General features: G+C 37.7%; 1 protein-coding gene across 2 annotated transcripts; it reads left to right on the top strand.

Moving 5' to 3' along the window:
- Window positions 1-20: 20 nt before the first annotated feature.
- KIF2C (kinesin family member 2C) lies at window positions 21-27,106 on the top strand. Of its 2 annotated transcripts, none has more exons than XM_087960163.1 (21): window positions 21-287; window positions 1,514-1,608; window positions 3,106-3,210; window positions 5,981-6,026; window positions 7,668-7,790; window positions 10,804-10,923; window positions 11,369-11,469; window positions 12,432-12,527; window positions 13,615-13,669; window positions 14,142-14,304; window positions 18,011-18,101; window positions 18,828-18,891; window positions 19,412-19,503; window positions 20,051-20,193; window positions 21,415-21,619; window positions 21,813-21,923; window positions 22,343-22,410; window positions 22,881-22,989; window positions 23,074-23,184; window positions 23,391-23,526; window positions 25,970-26,365. In XM_087960163.1, exons 1-21 carry the CDS (start codon window positions 224-226, stop codon window positions 26,047-26,049), a joined length of 2,178 nt encoding a protein of 725 aa, XP_087816289.1. In that variant the 5' UTR covers window positions 21-223; the 3' UTR covers window positions 26,050-26,365. The 2 variants fall into 2 exon arrangements, with proteins under 2 accessions (XP_087816289.1, XP_026521440.1); XM_026665655.2 differs by having other exon boundaries at window positions 88-287; window positions 23,077-23,184; window positions 25,970-27,106.
- Window positions 27,107-27,338: the final 232 nt, after the last annotated feature.

Here is a 27,338-nt window from a genome sequence, read left to right as displayed (position 1 = left end):
GGGAAATGTAGTTTTAAAGTGGACAACGCTGGGACCTTCCACACGACATGCTTAGGAGATGGAGTTCTGCAAACGTTGAAATCTCCCGACGGACGTCATTTCCCGGCATCCTTTTCGGCGCGCCTATTCAAAGCGGTGGCAGTTGGTTGAGTGCTCTTGCGGTGCCGGGTTTTGAAAGAGGGGTGTTGCTCTAATTTGCAGGCGTTTTCTCTGGCCGTGTAGAATGGACTCCAACATTTACAAGTGCCTTCAGCCCGGCTTAACGATTAATATTGAGCGTAGTGATGGTGAGTGCCGAGAAGAGAAAGGCGTTTTGCTTCGGAGGTCTTTTGCTGCTGGGGAATTCTGGGAGTTGAAGTCCGCCAGGCTTAAAGTTACCAAGGTTGGAGACCCCTGCTTTAAAGGAGAAGTCGGGCCATTCTCCCCCTTTGCCCAATGTTACTCGCTGGGACTGGCTAGAGGGGGTTGAGCGTGTGCTGAGCAAGTACCTCCATGGGGCTCGCTCCTTGGTGCTTTTTTTAGAACGGGATGGGGGGGGGAAAACTATGGCCCTTTTATGACATGTGGACTTCAACTCCCAGAATTCCCGAGGCAGCACGCAGAACATGCAAACACAGCCTTGGATAACATGGTTCAATATTTTTAATCTTTGGAGTGCATATTGTTTCAGCTGGAGATGATAGTAATATAGGTGCCCTGGATAATACCAGTAAATAACTGGCTTTTCCACAAGGAGATTCACTACATTGCCTGTGGGGTGAACTGAAAGCAACCATATCAATATTCTAGATTTCATCAAAAATGACTTAATAAACTAAGGGGTTAAAAATAGGAACGATTGATTCCATGGATAGGAATTCTGAGGGGAAATCCAATTTAGGAAGGTTGAGAAGTCATATGACTGCCCTTTGGCCGCTTGGCATCTTGGTCAATATTTATGGCCGTTTGCAGCATCCTGATCACAATTAATGAATATTTGGGCAGAAACCATCATTTACCTCCAGTTTCTAATTAAAAAAAGACCATTGTGGACAATTGATTCACTTACCATTGCAAAAAGGCTTGTAAAATGAGACTTGGTCAAGTGTTTAATGATTGACATGACTTGCTATCATCATTTTGAACTGAATTATGGTTGTAAGCCAAGGACTACCTATGGTATAATTAATTTTGCATATGTAAGTTGGAAGCTCTTGTCAGAAGAGGTGCATCCCTTTTCAAAAGCAGTTGGATTTTTAAAAAATCATCTTGGTTTATAGAATGTTTTTATTCTAGAAGTAGTGTTAGGGTGGTTGATTCAAGGCTTATAATCAGTTTCTAAAATTTCCAACAAACATAATAAAAGAGGGAAAATATACTGTGGAATATCATGCCTTGTAAGATAGTTACTCATTAGAGGCAAAGTTATGGTATAACATTAATACTTCATTTTTTGGGTATGATAAAAAGTAAGGTATGAACTTGTAGATGTTATTTTCTTCAAAAATAAAAACTATATATAATAATATTTTAGGTTCAGTTCATGGTGCAATTATCAAAGCTGTAAGTTTGGAAACAATGACTGTATATGTAGAATGGACAGAAAACAACATGAGCAAAGGAAAAGAGGTGAGAATTTGAAACTATGATCTATGTATAAAACAACATTTTAAAAACTATTTAGCACACATTTCTTAATTCTGAGTTGAAGCCTGCCTCAAATCATCTATAAAGCAGGCGTATGTAGATATTAGTAAGATAACTAACTGGAAATTATTAAATATATATTTCAGGGTTATTTTTTCCACAACTATTCTCTTCTTGGGTAAAGCATGTAAGCCATTTCCTCCTTTCAGTGGTCCATGAAAGTACAGTACGTAGATAATAAAGTCAAAAAAAGGTGAACAGCATTTTTACAGAACTATAAGTTGAGGCTAGGTGTGACAAGGAATGGCTGGGAGGGGAGGGGCCAGGCAAGGCACCCCTTGACATGAGTGACATTGAGTTGGACACACCTATCCAGACACATGACCACCAAGCCACACCCAGTCAGTCACATGACCAGCAAGCCACACCCAGTCACATGACCACCAAGCCATGCCCAGTCACATGACCACCAAACCATGCCGACAGCAAGCCACACCGCCCAGTTACATGACCAGCAAGCCACGCCCACAAATTAAGCCACACCCACAGAATGGGTTTTTAAGAAATGTGAATCCCAGCCCTGCTGTATATTTTGTAATATAGCAGGAAATCTGTACATATATTTCCTGCTGTATGTTATGTAATAGAGCAGGAAATCTAAAAGTAAAGGGTTAAATTAGTAAGTTGGCTATTTAGATTACGATTCTAATGTAGTAGTTGGGAACTGTTATACTTAATATGACAGGATAGATACAGCTGAATTAAATATCGTGTAACATGCATATTAAATATATATAAAGCTGCTTATTAATTTGATATAATGTACACATTAAAATCAGAACCTACTGCTTTGTTAAACAGTGGCAGTTTTTCAGAATCTGATATAATACCTGTAGAAGCTGAATTGTTATCTGGAAACTAAGATTTATGTGTTTGCTTTATGTGGCTTGCAGATCAAGAAAATGGCTGTTAGAATATTGCAGCAGTAGTAATAGGATTGTGATGTCATTCTAAGTTCAAGCAAGTAGACTAGGTGGTCATGACATTCACTGTACTTCTGTAAATCATAAAACTTGTGAAGAAGAGGTCACCTGCAGAACTTTATTCTTTTTGTCTTGGATAGTGAATACCCTTAACATTTCTTTCTTAAAATTAATGTTTGGTAAGTAATAATACTTGCACTGTCTTACAATAAATATTAAGAAATTAGGATGTACTAAGAGTTAAAGCTTTTATGGTAAATGGCTTTCTCACAATCTTTTGACATATACTACCTCTCATAGAATTGAGAATGATACTTGTGGATAGGTTGGTTAATGTCTTAATATTCAGTAACTGAAACAATAATTTTACTGTTTGAGTTTTAATTTGCCATGCCGAACAAATTATTGATTTGATTGAATTGATGATATTTGAGATTCATACTTAAGCATACTTTAGATTTTTCATCTGTTTTGTGTATTTTTTTTCTATTCGAAGATTGAGTTTGATGATGTGATAGCAATAAATCCAGAACTTTTCACAGCTGCAGTTGTTGCTGATGTAAAAGAGAGCATTCTAGGTCGGAACAATGTAACTATACAGGTATATTAATCTCAAGTTATTTCTTTGATTCTTGATTAAGTATCATGATATTTAAAATAGATGGATTCAAGTAGTGAATCTATATTTTATAAATATATTCAGACTCCTGGTTTTCATATGTCTCTGTTTTTGGAAACAATTTTTCTCCTACCTGCATTTAATTTTTTATACATTTTCTCAAATAATGTAGTAATTGAACCTGCGACATATGTTCTAATTGATCTACATTTTCTTGAATTATATGCCTAATCAGGCTTAATCACTTTTGATACAATAATTGTTATAGCTACTGTGAAATTTCTGTGTGAAATCACTAAGGATAATTGGTTTTGAACCTTTCTGATGCACGTCTATCATAGCTTCTCTCATTTTAACTGATAATCCTGAGTTGCTTATTTTATGTTTCAGCATGTGTTGAGTTTGTTAATCTGAATCACTAGTGAAGAGCTTGATGTAATAATTTGAGGTGTAATTCTTTACATACTGTCTTGAAGATTTTTTTGTGATTTTTTTGGACATATTGCTAATTCTCTCTCCCCCAAAAAAAAAAAAAAAGGAACTATTGATCTTCACAAACTCATTGTAATTGCAATATCCCAATTATTGTCAGAAGGATATGGGTCAGGTCGGCTTCTAATTGCTGATTGTTGTTGTAAGACAATCTGATTTGGAAATTTGTTTCAGAAAAAAAGCCTTTTAATGTATGCACAATAGACCATCAAATGTGGTCCAAATCGACAGTCCAATGGAAAATTGGTTGCAATCAGAGATTTTATCATATTAAATCTTGGAAATGTTTGTAGTACAGTTGTATTAAATACTAATATTTTCTGAGTACAAGATTTCTTAATGCATATCTTAACAATTGTTGCAAACTACTGTATATAAGTCTAGTTTTATGTAAAATGATCCAAAATTGGTGCCTTTTAATTTTACCAAAATTTCAGCATCATTATTTTTTTACCATATCAAATCCATGACCCGCTGGGGGTCATTCTTTCACAGATATTTACTTACATAACTTCTGCACCTCCTCTTCAACCCTTGCTTTCCTTCCCTTTCGTGCCTATACTCCTCAGTTCTCCAGAAACCTTCCCCAACCTGCACACCTGCCACGCTATCCCTTACACTTGCCATGTCTCCTTTGCTACATCTCTTCATGCACCCACTCACACCCCTACATACCCTCCCCAACCCATACTGAACCCCCCCATGCAACCCCCCCCCATTGGCACCTCTTCCACACTCCTGTGCATCCTGCCCAACCTGTGTGATACCTCTTGCACATCCTCGTGCACCCTCATTTATTTGCACAGCACCACTCTTGCATCCTTGTGCAACCTTCCTGACCCCATTTGGTACCTCTTATGTCCTCTCTTCAGTCCTGTGTGGTGCCGGCCCTGCATACTCCCTCACCTGGCAGCAGCCATTTATCTCCCTCCCAGTCTGGAACTTCTAAATTCCTGCCAGCTTCCCCATTGATTTTGTTGGTGGAAAGCTTGTAGGAAGCATTGGAAATACAGATCACATAACCTCGGCAGTATGGCAGTGTTGAAGAACCTACAATTTTGCCAAATTTCAATCCCATGGGAGTCATGGGCCCTGCAGTCTTTAAGTTAGCTCAAAAATTGATGCATTGTTTCATCCAATTGAAGGTTACAAACAGACAAACATGAGTAGTATACGGATGCCCAAAAAATACAAAGAAATCATAACCCTAGTAAATAAAAAGTATATTTTCATAAATAAGCCAAACATGTTTTCCAGCTGATACTACATTTGGAATACTATTTATGTTTTGCCAAATATGTAGAAAGAAAATAAATCAGCTGGATACATTTTTGCTCATCAGCAAGAAATCATATGATTTGTTCAGGAAAGTTTAAATATTTAAATAAATCTTGACAAATTGAATTGGCAAACATTTTTTGTAATTATAAAGTACCTACTGTAGTTAAATTTATGAATATTGGAAGAATAAATTTGTATCAGGATAGTCCACTAATTTAATGCTTTATTTAGTTTTAGTTTTTGTATTTATCCGAAAGGGGTATAAAACTGGCCTATGTGTATTAATTTCCAGTTTAGACTTCTTCTAAAGAGCAACTGTTGATTAAATTAAAATATAAACTATCTAGTGTAAGATTAGATAGTTTAGGGACAAAGAATAAGAAGACAGACTCTAAACACTTAATAATAAATCTAATTTATTATTAGCTGTGTAGATAAGCATTTAATACCAATAAGCATTTATATCGGTATTCAGTGTAAAGACAATCTGGGGCCTCCTTAGATTTTGCAGACTCCTTGGCTGTTTTATTCCTCCCTGGCTAGAAGTTTGTCTAAATGATATGGAGAGCACCAGATTCCATTCAAGTATTTTTTTTTATCAACTGCCTTATTCATTTAGATTACATTCAATTGTTTCTAAAGTTTCCGATCTATCTTCAAGACATAAATACTTTTTTTCTTGTGTTCAAGATCATGTACTTCAGCCATCATATCTGTTAGCTGTTGTAGATGATAAAGGAATTCTATGCAGGCTCAGAATTCCATACAGTTGTCTGAATGGGCCAATGGGAAAATAGTTAGCACTCCTTCCTCCTCCTCCTCCCCACAATCAGTTTCTTCACAACCAACACAAAAACATTACCAAGTAAAACAATTTTTCAAGAGAATAATTTTCATTGTTGGTGTATTTTCCATGTGTTTCCAGCAACGCACACATACTTTTGTTATTTACTAAATTGGAACTTTTTTTTAATTTTAGAGACAAAATCGCAGAACAGTTTCAAAAATACCTGGTCCCAGAGAAGGTAAAAGTATTTTAATTGTCATAAGTATTACAAATAGTTCCAGTCTTCTGTCCTGAAAATGATTTCTTGAAGCTAGTCATGTGGCACATGATCAGTAACAATAAAATATGTAAGCCTCTTACAATTTATTTATTACAATTTCAACATCTCAAAAATTTGTGCACATTAATTCTCTGTGCATATTCAAAATTTTTTTGAGAAGTTCTGATTAGCTGTGTCTATCTCCAAGCATGGATTTGGACAAGTATTTTATGTTTTGGATTCTTGCAAGTTTTCATAACTGCAATTTAGTATGACAGCAATGTCACTCCTACTGAATATGTGTAATAATAATAATATGATTGTTCAGTACTGCTTAAGTCATTGTTGTATTTTCTTATTACACTGTAGTATTTACTGTTTTTTTTAAGAGCTAGAACATTCTATAGATATAATACAGAACAATTAATCTTTTCAACAAATGATCTTAATGCCCAAATTCATATCCCTTGAGCAAATCTCCACTTGCTTAGGATTTTCCTTCTGTTTTATACCTCTATAATCTGTCAGCAGTGTTTGTTTTGCTGATGAAACAACCCAATAAATCTTCCAATTAAACATATTTTGTTTCTATCACATATTACATGAAGTGTGGAATTATATTCTGAGAGTTGAAAATACTTGTTTTATTACTTATTTGAATATTTATCAAAACAGTATGTTACTCTAAACTTGAAAGGTTCTGTGTAGACCATCCTTCTCTGCATTAAGGGACACTATATAAACCAGGAATGAATGTGCAAAAATTGAACAGTGAATTTTGAATGAAGAAGGAATTGATATTTTTTTTCTCATCAAAAAAGGCTGGTAAATGAACAGCATTATAAAATGATGATCAGAATACTAAAGGCGAACTGATAATTTTACCAAAAGAGTTTTATCAATCTGTGACTCTTGTGATATGATATGAACAAAATAAACAAGGAAAATTGTGTTTAGGAATTCTCCGTTGATTTGACCTTGATCAAAGGTTAATTCCATTTTGTCACCCCCACCCCCGCAAAGCATGCTACTATTAAGAGTATTTTATGGCTCTTAAACTTCATCTACTTCCAATTCTTGTCTTCAGGCGTAAAGTTGAGGACTTTTGCTCATTTTTTAAATTTTTAATTGATTAACCACCTCACATTTCTGGCTGATGTTTTAAATGTACATATAGTGTATTTCATAGTAAGCCATGTTTTCAACGCTCATAATTATCTTGTTATTGGAGCATTTTAAGTACAAAAGTAGGTTTTTAAATAGTTAAACGTATCTTCAGAAATGGAATAACAAAAATTTAACCCCCCCAAGACATGTGTGTTTCTGAGGTTTACAACTGTTGGTTATGGATCTTTAAATGCCAGTGCTCAGTTTGATTCAAGAACAACAATTCCCATAAAAATGACTTATAGGAAAATTAAATTGTTCCACATTTTTGCACACATGCATAGTTAATTGTCATTTGAATAGTGATTGTTAGATTGTTTAGCTCCCATTGACAACAGCTATATCCTCCCTTCTCACATTCACAATCTTAAATTGCTTCACTAAATCAAGTTCTAGCCTGGCTGCATACTGTTAAGTTGTTTCCTAATAATATTTTATTCTTACTTTGCTTAGCCCCAAGGTTCCAAAGTAGCAAAATGTCGGTCATAGCAGAACTACCAAACAGTCCTCTGGAGAATGATATGGAGGTAGAAACTTCTGCTTCTGTGTCAGCTCGAAGCCAGTCAGCTCTTCCTGGTGAGTCTGGATTAGTATAACATAATCTGACTATATACTTAATTTATGCAAGTAAACTGGAGAAAGGTATTGCTCATTTCTCAATATTGAAACATCCTATAAATCAGTATTTTTGAATGCTCCCCTAAATACTTGAAAATGGATTGACATTTTAATCTAATGCCAACTCTGTTTACATTGTAATTGCAAAACTAAACATTTCCTTCTATTGTCCTGATCAGATATATCAGGTACCGGTCCGCGGAACAAGTCCTACCGGGCCGCTGGCTTGCTGGGCGCTGCCATCTTTTTTTGATGAAAAAGTGCTTCCGGTGAGCTTTTCCGGGTAGAAAGCTCATCGGAAGCACGTTTTCATCAAAAAAAGATGGCGGCGCCAGCGCTTCCGGTGAGCTTTTCCGGGTAGAAAGCTCATCGGAAGCACGTTTTCATCAAAAAAAGATGGCGGCGCCCAGCTGATGCCGGTACCGGGCCGCGGCGTAAAAAAGGTTGGGGATCACTGAGATATATTATATCAAGTAGTTAGTCATAATTTTGTTTGTTGCTGGAAGGCTACAGAACACTGTTGCAACTACACAATTAACCTCTATGACAGATGTCATATGTTGGACACTTTCTCGTTATGCAGGATCACAAACACTAAAAAATAAACTTGTGCGTATGTGTATGGATAAATGCATAAATATACACAAATATATACATTACAAACTTGTGATATTGAACAAGGATTCAATTCTTCCAGGATTTGACTTGCAAATTTTTAAGTGAAAAAAGTTCAAATTTTAGGGTTTTAAAATGTTGAGCCCATGAGTGCCATTAGCTGTCACTTTGATTCAGAAGAACATTGAGAAAATATATAAATAAAAATGGTACCAGGAGAGTATTTTGGACTAAATTCTAGTGGCGTTAAGCAAATGCTTAAGTACTGTTTGGTTAATACCGTGTTTCTCCGACTATGCCCCCCCCCCATAGGAAGGCCCAGTACTGTTTTATTCGCATGAGTGAAATTAAGCCCTGCCCCAAAAATTTGGGCCTATTTAGGGGAAGGGCGGGGGGGGGGGGCAAACTTGCCATTAGAAGCGGTCCGCAGACAGCTAAGCCTCGCCACCAGGCCACTCCTAACGGTTGATCATGGCGGAGAGCTCCCTACCCCTGCCAAGCGCCTTTGCCGCAGACCCGGGTATGGTGCTGGCTGCAGGCCAGGTCAGCAGGCGGGCGGCGGCATGGATGGTGGTGGCGGGGGGGCACTTTGCGTTGCAGGACCTTTGTCAGCCACTGCTTCCTCCGCCACTGTTGCTTTCCCTTCTGCCCTCATCGCAGCTTATGCCGTGTTCGGAGTGCTGCCAGCAGCAGCTGGACACATCCTGCTGCTGATGAGAACCGCCTGCCCTTCTGCAGGGGCATTGCTTTGCTTGACGGCGGCTGCATCGACAACCTCCTGCAAGTCGGTGAGTCATTTGGGCTTTGGTGGTTGAAAGTGGTGGTGGGAGGGTGATGCCATTGTTTCTCTTCCCCCCCACACCCCGCTTTGCTTCCCATCCCAGAGCTTCGGGTCACGGTCTCGGAGTTTGTGCCTCCCGCCTGCATTCTTCAAGCGGACTGTCTTGGCTCATTCAGCTGTACCGCTGAACTTAGGGAAAGAATGATTGGGGGAGGGAGAGAGGGAAGAATATCTTTGGGATTTGCCAGGAGAAATCCAGGAGGTGGATTTCCATCCTATTTCTGTCCTTCAAGGAGATGAAGATGGGGAGTGCATTTAAGGGGGTGCTAAGGATCTGTAGGATGATTCCCTTTCTCTTATGTTTGGATTGGAAGGTTCATTCATTCACCCTTAGCACTCCCTTAAATGGAAGAAGTAACCACTCCCACCTTCATCTCCTTGAAGGACAGAAATAGGATGGAAATCCACCTCCTGAATTTCTCCTGACAAATCCCAAAGACACTCTTCCCTCTCTCCCCCCCTCTTCTTTCCCTAAACTTCTCAGAGGATTCTCCTGCTGATTCATTCATTCAGCTTCCTCCTCCCCCACCATTCTGTATTCTAAGGGAACTGGTGGAGGGAATGAAAATAAAGAAACTTAAAGAGGGGGGAAGGTCCACAAGGGAGGTTTCGGGCGGCTGGAGCAAGAGGAAAGCGCCTGACTGTACAGCTGAATGAGCCAAGAGAGTCCACTTGAAGAATGCAGGTGGGAGGGACAGACTCCGATGACACCGTGACCCAAAGTTCTGGGACAGGAAGCAAAGCAGGGCGTGGGGAGGAGAGAAATGATGGCATCACCCTCCTGCCACTGCTTCCATCCACCAAAGCCTGAATGACTCACCGACTTGCAGGATGTTGTCGACTCAGTCGCCGTCAAGCAAAGCTATGCCCCTGCGGAAGGGCCGGCGGTTCTCATCAGTGGGGTGTGTCCAGCTGCTGCTGGCAGCACTTCAAATGTGGCATAAGCCACGGCGAGGGCAGAAGGGAAAGCGATGGCGGCGGAGGAAGCAGCAGCTGACAGGTCCCGCGACGCAAAGTGCCCGCCCACCACCACCATCCCCACCGCCGCCCTTATGCTTGCTGACCCAGCCTGCAGCCAGCACCATACCCGGGTCTGCGGCAAAGGCGCTTGGCGGGACTAGGGAGCTCTCCACACTCTGCCATGATTGACCATTAGGAGCGGCCTGGTGGCGAGGCGTAGCTGCCCGCGGACCACTCTAGGCAAGGGTGCGTGTGGGGGGGAAATTTAAGTCACCCAAAAGACGGCCTAGCTATTTTTTCAGGGGTCCAAAAAAAAAAAAAAGGCCCGGCCTTATTTTGTGAGAAACACGGTATTTTTTTCTATAAAGATGGCACAGGAGAATTATTTTGATAAATTAATTAAATTCTGGAAATCAATTTGACAGTGAGTCAAGGGAGAAATTGGAGGCCCTTTAAATTTGTCTTTTCCTCTGAATTAAATATTATAAGTCATTGTGTTATTATTTTATGCTGCCTTGGCTATTGTTTTTAACCAATAGCTTCTTTCTTCAACAGTTGTACGACCTCGAACTAGAAATAATTATTCTTCTGATAGATTTAGTATACAACCTAATGGTCAAGAAGTGACAGAAGAAATTCCACAATCTCTCAGAATTGTATCTGCTGCCATTCAAGGTAGAAGAATGGTGTTCAGGTTCTTCATAATTCCTTAATTCTGCTTCTTTAGTTAACAGTATTCAATCTGACAGAGAGTGTCTGTTGCTGTCTTCTTTATTCAGCTGGTGAATTGATAAGCTTAGCTTTGAGTTGGATTAATTTTACCAGTCAAAAATGAAAATGAAATTCAGCTCTGAAATTTGGAGTATTGCCTCACATATTCGAAATATACTCAGCTGACCAATTCAGTCTGTTAAATGGTAGTAGTAAGTAGGGCTACTGGTCATGCTGTATGAATATATAAATTTTAACCTACATATCCTATATTAGAAGTTAACATTATTAACTCATATTTTCCTTAAGGGCAATAAAATGGTAAACTTTTCAGTTATTTAGGCTATCCTGAAAATGAATAAATAGAAGTTTTGAATTTAGTTTTTGTGTGTGTGTATGTTTTCTCTAGCTCGGAGGAAATCTAATATTGTAAAGGAGATGGAAAAAATGAAAAATAAGAGGGAAGAAAAAAGAGCCCAGTTTTCTGAAATAAGAAACAGGCGTGCACAGGTAAAAATATGTTGTTGTTTTTTTCAATTAAATGTTCTACATGATGTTTCATTTAACAGCTGGATGCTGTCAGTATCTCAGGTAACATAAAATATTTTTGCATTCATGCAAATATTTTGTGTTTCATGCATATTTTCAACAAAAAACAAATTTGCATTCAGTAACTAATGTCCAGTAATATAGTTCCACAAACAGAGGTAATTGCAACTGACAGGATATCTGTTCCCTAGCCATAAGGACTGTATAACACCAAACATTCTGGAAAATTAATCTTCTGTATTGGAAGTAGTATTTAGTGTTGTCAGGTGAAGAATTCAGTTGAGTTCAATTCAATTCACCACCCCATAGCATCAGAATTAGGGTGACAGGGGAAATGGAACATTCTACAGTACTTTGTAATACTTTCTGGAACATTTGGGTGTGTGTGTGTTGTCTTTTTGCATTGTACTGGCTATACTTCTGGAAAAAGTTTTATGGCTGATATATGTTGCAGTAAGATGTCTAGGAATGCTGACTTAGATTAGTCATTTCACAACTTTGACAGCTTCCAGATGAGTGGTCTTCATCTTCCAGAATTATCAGCAATGTGCTGGTTGTGAAAGTCTAGGAGTTGAAGTCCATACTTCTGGAAGTTGCCAGAGCTGAGAAATTCTAGGCCAAGATCTATAAAGTCCTGGCCTTCCAGATGGTGGTGCATTGTCATTCCAGGCATTGCTTATGATTAGCCAAACTGTTTAATGAGAACTGGGAGTCAGCAGCAGATTGAATTGTTACCTGATATAGCTTTTATAAAGAAGACTAAAGTACAAGTAGTACAACAAGTAACTTATAACTGGAATTTTTATTTAATTATTTACTTTTCTATATTTCCTCTATTTTCAAATTAGCACTTCATATAGTTAAGAGGAAAAAATTGGGTCCTTGGTTGTCAGTAATCCAAGATCACCTATTTTATTTTACAGGAATTTGACAGTAATTGTCCAAATTGGGATTTTGCACGAATGGTTAAAGAATATCGAAATACTATTAATTGCCAATCATTATCAATGAATGATCCAGTAAGTAAAGATATGTAAACTATCTTAAATGTCTTTATTATTCATTACATATACTTACAACGAATTAATTTAAAGAGGAAAAATTAGCAATTTAGATTTCACTAGTGTAGGAGATGACCAGACTGAGCCTGAGGGAAGGGTCAATCATCAGTCCCTTCGTGGCCACAAGAGATCTAAGTCCAGCCCACCTTGAATTCCTTTCTATTCATAACTTCCGCTAATTTCCCTTGATCGTTAGTAGTTCAGATTCTTGTAGAAAGCTTAAGCTTGCAATAAATCTTTATACTCATTTGAACTGCCTTAATCTCCTGGTTTCACCAGCACTTAACATTAGAGCTGTTTTTAATTTTCTTTACAATATTTGCTTATCTGCTTTGCCCAGATAACTTATGTGAGAGAGCAACTGAAATATTTGTAATTTTGGTTGCTCTGTTACATGTTTGTAGGAATAGGGGAAGCTAACAGAACCGTTAATATTCAGCATTCCTCAGATTTAAATTCCAGAAAAAGATTCTTGAACATATATTATCTGATGCTATATAGGGAGTTTTCTTAGATTTCATGATACTTTGAAATAGTATCATAGTATTTTAAGTTAAAATCTTCATTACAATGACACTACTGTTTTCAATCTCTATTCATAATAGTAATAATAAAATGTTTTCACCCTGATTTTTATATAAAACTCAAGGCACTTGAACATACCTTATATTCCTGCTTATTTTCCCCCACAACAACTTTGAGGTTCACATTTTGTGGTCATGTAGCGTTCTTAACGAAGTGTCTTTTCTGATGAGCTTTTTTATGCCTTTGTTCTTAAAATGTGCATGGATTCTGGGGTGCCACCACTGTGTGTGTCTGTGTGTGTGTGTGTGTGGTTTATCAAAAAAGTCAAGATGATGGCCACAACTACATAATCAAAACCCTGGCTCTTTTTTATGTGTGTCATAAAAAGATGGCAGACACAGCTGTGCCTACAATCTTAACTTTTTTGATATTCCCTTTCCTCATGTGGACAACCCTGAGGGATTAGTGAGAAAAGTTGTCTGACCTTATCTCTTAATGCAATCTGCAATCTTCTTTTAAGATAGAAGACCATAGAATTTGTGTCTGTGTGAGAAAACGACCCTTAAATAAGCAAGGTAAGATGACATTCAGTACTTAGCAATTCACATTTCATTTCACTATTGTTCCTCATAATGGGTTCTTTGTTTCTTTAGCTATTACGTGTTGGAAGCTAGCATACCATTACTGAGTTAAAAAATCATTTTAAAAAGCAATGTCAAATGAAAACAGGAAACCAGGGAAGAATACATTTCAGTACTAATAGATCTCTTGAACAAACCTTTGGGGGTGCAGTGGACAGGAGTTATAATTTATCACATCTTTTAATTATCCGATCACTTTGAACTGAAAAAAATTTCTCTGTTTAAATTTTTTTCTTACACTTCCCATAGCAACCACAATTTTGCCCCAAAAAATCTGTAATAAGGCAACAATCTTCTGCAACAATAATCGTGCACACTATTGTCTTCCTAGCATGTTTAAATGTTTGTGGGGTTCACAAAGTCCTATTTCATGGAACTTTTTTTCTACTTTTTTACTTGTAAACAGAACTTGGGAAGAAGGAATGTGATATAATCACTGTTGTTAGCAAGAACAACATCCTGGTGCATGAACCAAAGATGAAAGTGGATTTGACAAAATATCTTGAAAATCAGTCTTTTCGATTTGACTTCTCATTTGATGAAAAAGCTACCAATGAGATGGTTTACTGGTAATGCAATTTTTTTTCCTGGCAGAACAGCGACACTTTGCAAAGTTAACAATAGATATTGAGGATTACATCATACACGATGCTTTCTGAGTGCTATGCTGCCAAAGCGACTGTGGAATAAGAATTTTGCTCTTTGTATTTGCTGTTATATACAAATCGTTTCTTATCCCTATAGGTCCCAATTTCGGACTTGACAATAGGTGGCATGTCAGGTCCTCGACCAGATGCCTGGGAGTTTGAGAGTTCTGCACAGTATCTTAGCTGTTCCTAGCATTGCACTCTTCTGGACAGAGCTCTGATGTTGTTCTTGGGATCTGTTGAAGCCATTCCCCCAACTTAGGAGTCACAGCCCTTGAGTGCTTCTACTACCACTGGGACCATTTTAATCTTTTCTTTCCATGTTCTCTCTAGTTCTTCCATTAGGCCCTTTTCCACAGCCTTCTCCAGCTTCACATACTCCTTCCTTATGTTGCTGTCCCTTGGCACTGCTATAATCTATCACTTATCACCACTGCTATCTTTTGGTCTTTGCCTTGTACCACAATGACTGGTTGAATTGCCAGTCCTTGCCTGCCTGTCTGGATCTGGAAATCCCACTGGATCTTAGGCCTGTGATTCTCCACAACCTTCTGTGGAATCTCCAGTGTGGACCTGGGAAGTCTAGCCCATATACTGTGTAGATATTCCTGTACACAATGCCAACTACTTGGTTGTGCCATTCAATGTATTCTGTTCCTGCCTGCATCATACATCTTGCCACTATGTATTGCAGTATCTCTGAGATCTCTGTGCGCAGTCTTCACCTTGGATTCTACCTAGTGTGGTAGACTCCTGCTTTTATGGATCCTGGTGCTTAGTGCTTGTTCTTGTGCTGTTGTGGTCTTAGTGCAGCCTTTTACTGCTATAGTAGGATTCAGCTATCTGTTGATGCTACATCACTTGCAAGATCTTGTCTTGCTATGGCACTTCCTCTGCTTGATTTTCCATGTCTATTGTTGACTCAGGAATTGTCTCAGCAATTCTTTGGATGCCACCTTACTGATGTACTCCTGAATGCTGTGGGTTTTGTCCAGGACAGTGGCTTTGACAGTCCCTAGATCCCGCTGGACTTGGGATGGAAGCCTCCATATATTTTGAGGAGTTTCACATAAAAGTTTCTGTGTTCTTCTTTGGCCATCTTACTACACCAGCAGAGTATATGATAACAGGCAGCGCATACATGTTTATGATTGGATCTTGTACTTCCAATTGAGCTCACTCTTCAGGACCTCATTGTTTGGTGGCACTCGAATGTTGCTGTCTTCCTTGCCTCGTGTAGTTCTCGTATGACTGTGGGATACAAAGGTACTTGTAGCCGGTCGATGCAGCCGGTCTGGTAGTTTTACTCCTCTTGACTACATACAGCCACACTTCTACAGTCCAAATGACATCCCAGGGTATTCACTGTAGATTCATGTCAGCTGAATCAGCGAGTTAATTTCTCATTTACTCTTAGCATACAGCTTGGAAGTTGCTGATAGCAGTTATCCTCTTGAATGTGTATCCATATCCACTCCGTGTGATTATCTGGTTGAGGAAGTTCAAGCCTATGCAGAAAACCAGCAGGATCGGTGCATATCTTGTTATATGCCGCACTTGATGGCCACTTGTGTGAGTTGTCTTGAGATGATTTCCAGTGCTGTCTTCCACAGACTCATTGAGTTCTTGAGGAAGGTCCTTAGGGTCCTCTTGATTTTATATGGTCACAGATTTTGTAGGCTTTCTTTTAGTCAGTCTTGGCTGTGACTTGGTTTGTCTAAATCTTGAGTCTTGGACTCTATCTATGAGCAGCTGGTAATTTGAACTTCTGGTATTTCTGGGCTCTGCTCATATGCTAACCTGTATAGTCCTGTAGCCTGGCAGTTATGATGCCTGATTAGGACTTTCCATGTTGTGAGGAGGCAGATTATTGATTAGTAGTCGGACAGTGCTGTTCCCTAGTGGGAATCTTTCATGATCAGCACTGTCTTTCTTTGTGTTAGCCAGTCTGGGTGGGAGCCTGCTGCTAGCAGCTGGTTCATTTATGCTACTAGGCATTCATGCACTGCTATTCATTTCTTTAGCCAGTAAGTGTGGATCCATATGTTTTTCCAGTAGTGTTCAGTTTCAGCTATTACAGTGTTGTTGCATTGCAATTGGGAGTGTACTTTGCATGATTCTTTGAAGGCCTCTACTTCTCTAGTGTATCTCCTTAACCTGGTAACCAGTGCAGTGAGCTTGACTCAGATGGAGTCAGTTCCTTGAACTTTTTCAGTAGCTGAGTCTTATCCTTAATCTTACCTCCTTCTAGAATTCCACCTGCTGACTATCCTCTCTTAATCTTAGCCTCTAGCATCATTTTTTGGTGGGTGGAGGGAGTATGTACTACTGTTATTTTTGATTGTGTAGCCAAGCGTCTCTAGGATAAACGGCTGTAGTGTATATCAGTGTATATCAGTTTATATTTGAGTTATGGTAGTAGTGGGAATTATTGGCATACTTCACCTGATTGGCCAAGTATCTTGATCCTATGTACATTTAATCTGGAAGTTGTTAGCATTTTTATTATTTTACTTTTTAAAATATTTTTAATTGTTTTATATATATAAATATATGTTTTCTTAAGTTTTCGCGGGTATTTACATGTATGGTATTCAGCTTTGTTCGGGTATTTTTCCACGTCATTATAGTTGTGCTTTTAAAGTTGTAGCAACATTTCAGCAGAATCTCATCTCATCACACAGACGAACACAATACAGAAGCCTGATGATGGCAGATGAGATTCTGCCGAAACGTTGCTATAGAAATCGAATAAACAAGCAAACAAAGAAACATTCTAGCCTAATGTCCAATAGTCATAAATTCATATCAGTTGCCAAGTGTCCAAATTTTGATATATGATCATGGTGTTGCTGCAATGGTCATGTGAAAAATGGTCATAAGTCCCTTTTTTCAATGCTGTCAGGACTACTTGTATATATACGTATTTATTATGTGGGCTTTGCTGGTCAACGTAATAGAATGTTGCCTTTATACTCACATACATGAAAGAGACCAGATTAAACCAGATACTTCAATGTTTTGAAGAGGGGTGTTTCACCCGTGTTAATGTGTTTGCAAAGTTTTGTAAACATTTTGAATATTTCCACAGCTGCATTTTGCAATAAACTTCCCATTAAAATACAACTAATGTGTTTCAAGAAACCATATTTCCATAATCATGCTTTGACATAGAGATAGAGCTGTTTTAAATGCTTCTTTAGAAGTGATAGAAATGAATCTCCCATGGGTCCATTGGCAACCAATATTTCTTGAATTCCCCCCTTTTTTTCCCATTGGAGGATAGTGAAAATTGTCCATACTTAGTGGATACTCAGTCCATACTCTGTCAATGGACCTAACTTTGCTTAGAAGAAAATTCTGCTCTTCAATGTCCTATCTTAACTTTTTCTGTATACAACAATAGCCCTTGAGTTTTTATTAAAACAATTATAATTACAGTGTTGACCTTTGTGGACTTGTGATCCTGAAAATGTCAAGAATTTTGACTGTCAATATTTTATTGACCACAGATGTAATTGCTGTTGATAATATTTTACAGATAGTTTTTTTTATAGTTTCATTCATTGATGTTTTCTATTTGTTCTTTACTATATGTAAAACATTGGTGTTTTCTATTTGTTCTCAGGTTTGCTGCTAGGCCACTTGTGCAGACTGTTTTTGAAGGAGGGAAGGCTACGTGTTTTGCCTATGGACAGACTGGTAGTGGAAAAACTCATGTGAGTATTGACTTCTGTTATATTTTTAATTTCCATTTCCCTGAATTAGTTAATAACTTGAATCAAACAGAAGTAGTCTAAATTGCTTCTAAACGGTTAACTGAAAAATTATTGACTTAAAACATGCTACTTTTACAGTAGTTTATAAGAGTGCAAACCTGTTGAAATTGGGAACTCATCCTATCTGCCTTGAAATTTGAAAATGGGATACTTGATTTGTATGCTTTTTTCCTCGAACAATATGTAGATGAACAATAAAATATTTTATTTTAGCTTGCTAAAATTTGTCTGAAGTTAGTAGAGTTAAGGAGGAATAGCCTGCTCTAATTTCAGTCCATAGAGTATTGGTGTGGGAGGAGGAACAGATTTTGATAAATGGAAAGCCAAATACATTTGGAATTATCTACTGTATTAATCTATTATTCCTGTGCAGTAGTCCTGTAGTATGATTAGTAGTATTATGTATGTGTATATAAAAAAGATTATTTCAAGATATAAAGAAATTTTTGAATAATGACTGAAATTTTGCATAATTTGAAACACTCATACTTTTATTTAGCTTTTTAAGAAAAGTAAGCGTAAGAGTATTTTTTGAACAAGTTATTAGGTTGAGTAGTATTGGCAGTAATTAAATTCTAATCTGTTTGCAAATAATCAAAGTGGCAGATAATGAGATTCCCATTTAACTGTTAAGATCTTGTCTTCTAATATATGTTCCCTTTTTAGACTATGGGAGGAAACTTCTCTGGGAAACTACAGAAGTCCTCAAAAGGAATATATGCTTTTGCATGTATGTACTATCACAATTTTAATATTTTAAAATCATTTAAATCAATATTTTAAAATTTAAATCAGTAACTTTGGACAGCCTGCTCCCCCCCTCAATATTAAGTCTTGGACACAATGCCCAAAATTCCTATGAAAGGTATTGCCATATTAATTTCTAATATGATGGAGGAAGAGCTATTAAATGTATAGGAAATACCATTTCAACTGAATGCAATTAAAATTTAATTTAAATAAGTTTAGGTTTGTCTTGGTCCAAGTATGTTTTTTGAGTATGGTCTCATGATAAAATGTTCAAAGACCAAGAGTGGCCTATATGCTCTCTGCTGCAAGAACATTAAATCAGGGTGTAAGAAGCCCATGTTAACTTTCCCCAAAATTACTTCTTAAATATTGTGTGATTGCTAACACCCTTATAGTTTCCAATATAGCTGTTGAAAGAAAGAATTGTGAAAGAACTCACATGAGCTGAAAGTGCATAAGCTTGATACAGTCTTGTTTTGGCATTTTCTTTCTCTTACTAGCACAAGATGTATTCCTCCTTCAGAATCAGCCACGCTATAGGTCCCAAGGCCTAGACATATATGTGACCTTCTTTGAGATATATAATGGAAAGGTGAGATCGTGTATATTTATGTGTTATTCTTGAGTGCAAAAGAAGGACTTTAGATAAAGTCCTTTGTATAAAATGTAGTGCTGTTAGGAAATTGAAGGGGTTGATACTTCCTTTGTTTGGATAAATTGGCAAACTCATTTGGCACTGCTGCATATCTTGCTTGCTCTTTGGTCCTAGCCAATGAAACTTGAACTGGTAGATACAATTTTAGCACAGTGTTGTTAACCTAGTATAAGTAGAGACTTTCAAACATCTGAATATAGTTTTGTCAAACTATAACTGGATAGGAAGATCCATGCTCATGCTGGATATTTGAATAACAATCATTATTACGCAGGGAACGAATCGTTACTATAAGAAAGGAATTAAGATAGCTATTGGGTTTAACAATACTGTTCAAGCTGCATATTGCAAAAAAAATAAATAAATTCTGGATGCAGCACAAATCTCAGAAGAGACTTGGGCTCTTCTTAAGTGTTTCAGTTTGTACATTTCAATATCTTTATTTTAATACTTTCTTGAATCAGTTTTTTTTTTCTTATTTCAGTTATTTGATCTTTTAAACAAAAAAGCAAAGCTGCGGGTGCTGGAGGATGGCAAACAACAAGTCCAGGTTGTTGGCCTACAAGAAGTGTGTGTGAATTGTGCTGAGGATGTTATCCGAATGATTGAAATAGGAAGCACCTGCAGGTTAGTTGTTTTGGGGGGCACGTTTTAGCTTAGCATGTATAGTTTCTCTTAATGTATCCAGGTCTATTGGGGAGAAGGGAGTATTACATAAGAGTCGTGGTGATGCAGTGGTTAGAAACTAGTATTGCGGGCTAATTCTGCTAACTGCCAGAAGTTTGATCCTGACTGGCTCAAGGTTGATTCAGCCTTCCATTCTTCCAAGGTCAGTAAAATGAGGAACCAGATTATTGGGGGGATATATACTGACTTTGTAAGCTGTTTAGAGAGGGATGCAAAGCACTGTGAAGCTGTTGCTGTTGCTATTCTTGTTCTTTGTAAATTGTAGAGGCTGGGTTTGGCATAATTCTTAGGTTCTAAGTGCAAAGATATCCTTTAGTACAGTATGTTTATGTTATAGAATGAAAAGAAACTTTGTTCCAAAGAAACAATTTGCATCAAATTCTATACAAAACATTTTAGTTGTTTTTATACATTTTTAAAAATCCAATAATTGGTTATTAGAAAAAACAGCTTTGAAAGAAAGATGAAAAGAATTAAGGAAATTAAGGAAGATAATCAAGAGAAGGCATTTTATCATTTAAGATTCAGAAGCATTACTTTGAGTAGCAAAGTATCTTTTGTAGTCATTACGAAGATTAGTGACCTTCATGATATGCTAACATTTTAATACTTAAACTTGGAAAAGGGAACAGTAATTGAAATGTGCTGTTAGATAAGATGGGCCCAGATTATGGGAAGATAAAGCATGCAGGATACTCAATGCATATTTTTTATCAGATATTAATATTATTTGCACTAATAATACAAGGGAAGCTGTGAGAAAGAAGCTATACTTCAGTGAATTACCTTAGAACAGTGATGGAGACCAACCATTGTGGCTTTCTGTCTCTTTGAGTTCAAAGTAAGGAGATATGGGTACCTTCTTAATGCCTGGTAGATGCTCTGAATGCCTGCCAGGCACAGAACTAGAGAGGACTGTACTTCACTTTGACCAGTTAGGATGAGGCCCTTCCAACTTTAAAAGTGAAAATTAAAAGGCAATTAAATTCTATATCCTTTGCCCCTTGCCTCGCTGATTGCTGTTTGGCCATAGCATCTGGTTGGCTATACCACAGCATGGTGGTGATGATGATAAATTTTTGCTTGGTAGGACTAACCAAAACATACTGTTTTTTATTGATGTATCATGTACAGTAATTAGTAATTCTATTATCATTATAGGACATCTGGACATACATTTGCCAATTCCAGTTCCTCTCGATCGCATGCTTGCTTTCAAATCATTCTGCGCAGAAAAGGAAAGCTTCACGGCAAGTTCTCCTTGGTGGATTTAGCTGGCAATGAGAGAGGTGCTGATACATCTAGTGCTGATCGTCAGACACGGATGGAAGCAGCAGAAATAAATAAAAGCTTGCTGGCGCTAAAGGTACAGACTAGAGCACAATACTAGCATTGTCAGTGTATGATTGGCCTCAATAAGAGCAAAAGTCCTATTGCCCTGTTGCCTACAATAGATAATGTGAGGGCCTAGGTAGCCACAATCTTTCTTTGCTACTGGTTGCTTCTGGCTCAAATGCATGGGCAAATTATTATCCTTGTTCCTTTTTCCCATCTTTTAGGAATGCATCCGTGCTTTGGGTCAAAATAAACAACATACACCTTTTCGGGAAAGTAAACTTACTCAGGTGCTGAGGGATTCTTTCATTGGAACAAATTCCAGAACTTGCATGGTAAGTCAGTCCAATTCATCTCACAGGGTTCTTTTGTGGGGAATGTGGGAGGAGGAAGGAATATTAGGTATGTTCGCCAGTTTGAGTTACTTATGAAAATAATAAAGGCGAGACAAACATCTTAAATAAAAGTTATGTAGGAGGTCTTATGATCTTAATAAAAGAACTGTTGTGTTATTTCCAATGTATCAATCTACATTTTTGGAAGTTTTAAAAATTATATTAGTCTGGACATATTTGATTGGAACAGTTATAAGTTTGTGGGACCGTAAATTCTGAGTATTCTGAAAAAACATCTAGAAAAGTTTAAATGCTTCATTATAAATAAAGCCAAGAAAGCAGAGGTGACAGTCCAAGCAGGTAGATTAGCAGAAGGTGAGAGCTGAGTCCAAGCTGGTAATAATTTTGTTTCCTTTTAGATTGCAATGATTTCCCCAGGCATGAGTTCCTGCGAATATACTCTAAATACCTTGCGATATGCTGATAGGTGAGTAATATCTAAACTTGCAAAAAAAATCTCATCATATCTTGGAGACAAAACGGGAAAATAAATTTATGTTTTTTGTAAGATTGCCACTTCTAAATTACATCAGGTGGGAGAACCACGTTAGAGTTTCTTATGTGGTTCTCTCATATGAACCAATTTAGAAATTGCCAGCTCTGCACTGAGTTTCTGAAACAAATTGGTTATTTTTTTTTTCCTTGCTCAAAAAGTAATCTATCAAAATCCCTTTCAATGTAGTTAGTAACACCTTAATTTTAGGAAGTACTTGCTGTGTCAGCAAAAGAAGGAACAACTGATTATCAGGAGGAAATGAGTGGAGGATGTTTGTTCGTACGAAACAAAAGCTGAAGTACTAGTCCTGTGCTTCTTTATCTGTGTTATGTATCAGACTGTCTTGAGTTCTTTATTTCAACAGTTGGACTTGTATTGAAATCCTTCTGCTCTTTTTCCAGAGTGAAGGAACTTCCTAGGAATGGAACAGCTGGCGAGGCACAAAACTGTATGGAAACTGAGAATGAAGAGTTTGAGATTAGCAAAGAAGAATCGGATCATATTCTTGAAGTATGTATATGTCTAGCTTAAGACCAATTTATTTAGGAAAACAGGACTTGGTGCAATTGTGCTAATATTTTTCCTTATGAATAGCAGCTTTCTGAAGATGAGCTGTCTCCTCATCTGTCCAGTTTTCGTGACGCTGTCACCCGGATTAGTGAACTTGAAGAGAAAGCAACAGAAGAACTTAAGGAAGTCAGGGAGGTATATTTGAATATTCAAAACTTTTCTAAAGTGACTAATATTTTTGAGGTATTATGCTGTAGATAATAAAATGAAGCTTATGTCTCTGGAATGATGCTTATTAATAAGAAAACCTTACATATTCTTGTTAATTTGGCATATATTTTCATTGATTTTTGTCAATTCAGTCGTTTTATCTCACAAAGCCATCCCAATTTTCTTATAAGTTCTGCATTCAGAAAGTGAATGACTGTAACTATCTCCTGGACATTGCGGAACAACCAGAATATGACCTAGAGGCCTTTGTATACCAAACCCAATGCTTCCTAAATGAAGGATCCAAAAGATTCCTCAGTCTAAAAGGTACAAAGTTGCATTTGCATTCATCTTGAATTATTAATTTAGCTTTATTACAAAGTTTTGCAAATTGTGATTCTAAACCTTGTATAATAATTTGTTGTTGCTGACCGATTCTTCAGGACCTCATGGACCACAGAATGCCAGGCCCCCATTCTCTGTCATCTCCCAGAGTCCATTCAAACCCATGCCCACTGAGTCAATGACATTATCTAACTGTAACATTCTCTGCTGTTCCATTTTTCTTTTGCCTTCAATCTTTCCCAACATCAACTCTTTGCAATGAGTCCCCTCTTCTCATTTGGTGGTCAAAGTTATTTCAGCTTCAGTATCTCTCCTTCCAAAGGTCGGGGTTAATTTCCTTTAGGACTATAGAATAATGCAGAGATGCAATTGCTATAGAGAAACTAGCCCTTGTAATTACAAATTGAGAAAAACACAGTACCCTAAGGCAGTGGTGGCTAACCTAAACAGGAGTATGTGCATGCGTGCACACCGGAAGCCAGAAGAGCAGCTCCTCAACATGGGCAGGCGGGAGCGCCGGAAACCAGAAGCTTAGCTTTCCGGTGCACACTGGCCACCTGGTCTTCCGGTTTCTAATGTGCATGCACATGTGAAGACCAGCTGGCCGGTGCACGCGTGCGCATTGGGAGCTGCTCTTCCTGTTTTTGGTGTTCTGGCATGCACGAAGACCAGCTGATCGGCATGCATACACGTATGAAGACCAGCTGGCCGGCACATGGATGCACACTGGAGAGCTGCTCTTCCTGTTTCCGGCGTTCCTGCACGTGTGAAAACCAGCTGGCCGGCATGCATGTGCACGCTGGAACCCAGAAGAGCAACAGGCGACGGCCGGCATGCCCAGAGAGATGGCTCTGCATGCCACTTCTGGCATGTGTGGCATAGGTTTGCCATCACGGCCCTAAGGTTTTCTGGGAAAGTTAAGGAGAGCATATTTTTTCTTCTGATTTTCCAGGAGAATGTGCCCATTAGCATTTTCCTATCTAAGCTCACAGTACAAGGCAGACAGAAACTTTCCAGCACAATGAATACAGGGGAAGATAGTTTTTTGTGATATCAAATTGTTATTTTCCCTTTCTGAAAGTATAATCAGATTGATTCTGTGGGTTCTATTGAGCATGGTTCTTGAATTAATCTTCAGTTTCCAATTTAGGAAACGGAAGATTTGGAAGCTATCTGTTATTCTCCTTTGCTTCAATATTTACAGTTAAGGCAGGACTTTATAAAAACTATGCCTGGCAGATGTTCTGCTTTTCCCCACTCCCTGTAGATCAGCATAGCCATGGTGGTGCATGGTTAAAATGCAGTACTGCAGGCTACTTCTGCTGACTGCCATCTGTTCGGCAGTTTGATTCACACAGGCTCAAGGTTGACTCAGCCTTCCATCCTTCTGAAGTCGGTAAAATGAGGAACCAGATTGTTGGGAGCAATATGCTGACTCTGTAAACCACTTAGAGAGGGCTGTAAAGCAACCCCTTTTTTAATGCACGCAGAAATCTTGGAGCTGAATTTGGGCATATGCTGTTAAGAAACAATTTCTATTATTCCCCTTTGGTGAGAGGTAGAAAATAGCTTTATAAGCCTTCTTCAGTGATAACACTGAATAGTCCTGTTGTCCTTCACTCTTCCATTGTCCCATCCAGAAAACTGGATGAACAGTATGAAAAGTAACAGTAGGAAAAGTAAAAGTACAGGCTATGATGGTCCAGAAATTATTTTGTGTGTTTAAAAGTAGCTCTTATGGAGAATCTTGGAATATGGAAAATGGCTTGAGTAAAAATACTATTTTCAAGATAGGCATAGAATCAACAAATATAAGAATGAAAGATAGAATTGATAATAAAATTGATGGCCTGCCAAACTAAGGGAAGAAGTTAGCATGAAATGGAAGAAGAGTTTTAAATTGGAAAGAATACTGAGCTTCATCTGTATATCAGCTGTCCTGCATGCAAGGTGCAGTTCATTTAACTTTTTTTCCAAGTCATTTTGCTTCTCTTACAAAAAATAAACTGGGTATAAAATGAGGACTCTGATGCTGATTCTGTAAACCATTTAGAGGGTGCTGTATTACTATGAAGCAGTATATTAGTCCAAATGCTATTTCTATTGTTATCTGACACCTGAAAAAGTAGAAGCAATTAAAATCCCCCCCCCCCCCAATAAACTAATGAAAGAAACCTCATGCTAGTGCCTGTGAGTCATTCTAGCACAGAGGTGCACTCTAGTTCAGATGTATAGGAAAGACCAGCATTCTCATTTCCATTTGTCCCGGTCCAATTAATGTTTCTATTTAGTGAAAGTCCATGTGGGCCTCATGGGGGATTATTTCCTTCCAATAGAAAGGAAGAAGCTTTTTCTGAATTCTCTTACAATCTGGACTTCACTTTGATTTTGACTTGTCTGTTTTCTCCTTTTTCACTTTCCACAGAGACTCTAGATGAACTAACGCTAGCCATACAAGTGGAAGAACAAGCCAGCAAGCACATGAATCAAAGTCATCTTCAATAACTGCCCACCTGTTAAATGAACCTTTGCCCCTCTGTATTTGTCTGTCACTTATTTGGTTGGCAATTAATGAATTTTAAAAGCAAACAGATGATCCAGCCTATCTGCTTTGAGTGCGTCTTTTAAACCTGATGCAGGAAAGGGACAGCTCTCGGCCAGAAATTTTTAGGACTTCACCCCCCTTTTACAGTACTGAAAGTTGCATAAGGAGGGCTTATATTTTTTTGTTACTACTGAGCACAAACCAGTGAGTCTTAAACTGGATTTGCTGTTCTTAAGATAGGAAAAGTGTTTAAATAAAGTTTTCTGAATTCATTAATTCATTTTGCCTTGCAAAAAGCACTATGGCGTTTTCTGTAGGTCTCTAGTTTGTTCTGACCTTTTCACTGAGTGAAGAATCCAATTGGATGAGTTTTATTGGTAGAAGTTGCTACAGGAGACACATTTCTTTTAAATAGGCAAATTTTGCTGTTCCTTTCAGATAATTGTCTAATAATGATTGCCATAATTACACATAAAAATAGGGCTACTGATTAAAAAAATTAAAAGCATTCAATAGCCACAATTAAACTCAGAATTAGAAAAAATACAATTTAACAGTGTTGGGGATCAGAAAGTTAAGATACGGTGCTTGAACGGATCACATAGCAGGAATATCAACCATTGCTCTAAATATAAATTTCTGGAAATAGATAGCCCTGAGTATGTGTGGTTACACCTAAAATCTGTTTTAAGACAGAAACTTTTATTAAACAACTTTCTGAAAACCTTGCTTGCTATTGAAAAATAAATAATTTATATATATATATATTTTTAATAATTCTTTAAAAATAAAAAATACAACTCATTTCCATTTGTCCATTTCCATTTTCTATTTGTCATTTGTTTATACATATTTCTTGTTTTGTAACTATACATCAGTTTCTATCTTCATTCTTCACCCATTCATACCACCTACCCCATATCGCATAATCTCGATCATCCTTGTCTTTTAATTCCATAGTGAATTTGTCTAACTCTGCAGAATCCATTATTTTTTGAATTAAAGCTTCATCTGGTGGTATTTTGTTGCTCTTCCAGCTTTGTGCAAAGGTAATTCTTGCTGCCATTAAGATGTGTACAATAAGGTATCTTTTATCTTTACTCAAATTCCGTTTAATCATACCTAATAGACATGTTTCTGGTTCCAATTTCAGTCTATAATTTGTAATTTCAAAGAGCCATCTCTACGCCACCACATATGGAAAAACATTCCTTTTTTTGTTTGCACTTCCAGCATTCCGGTTTTTTAT

Source organism: Notechis scutatus, chromosome 3 (genome assembly GCF_049901735.1).
Source record: "Notechis scutatus isolate UNSWTSFEM ecotype Mainland chromosome 3, rNotScu1.2, whole genome shotgun sequence".
Classification (NCBI taxonomy): Eukaryota; Metazoa; Chordata; class Lepidosauria; order Squamata; family Elapidae; genus Notechis; species Notechis scutatus.
The sequence above is the reverse complement of the archived record's forward strand: the minus strand, read 5'-3'. Positions and strand labels throughout refer to the sequence as shown.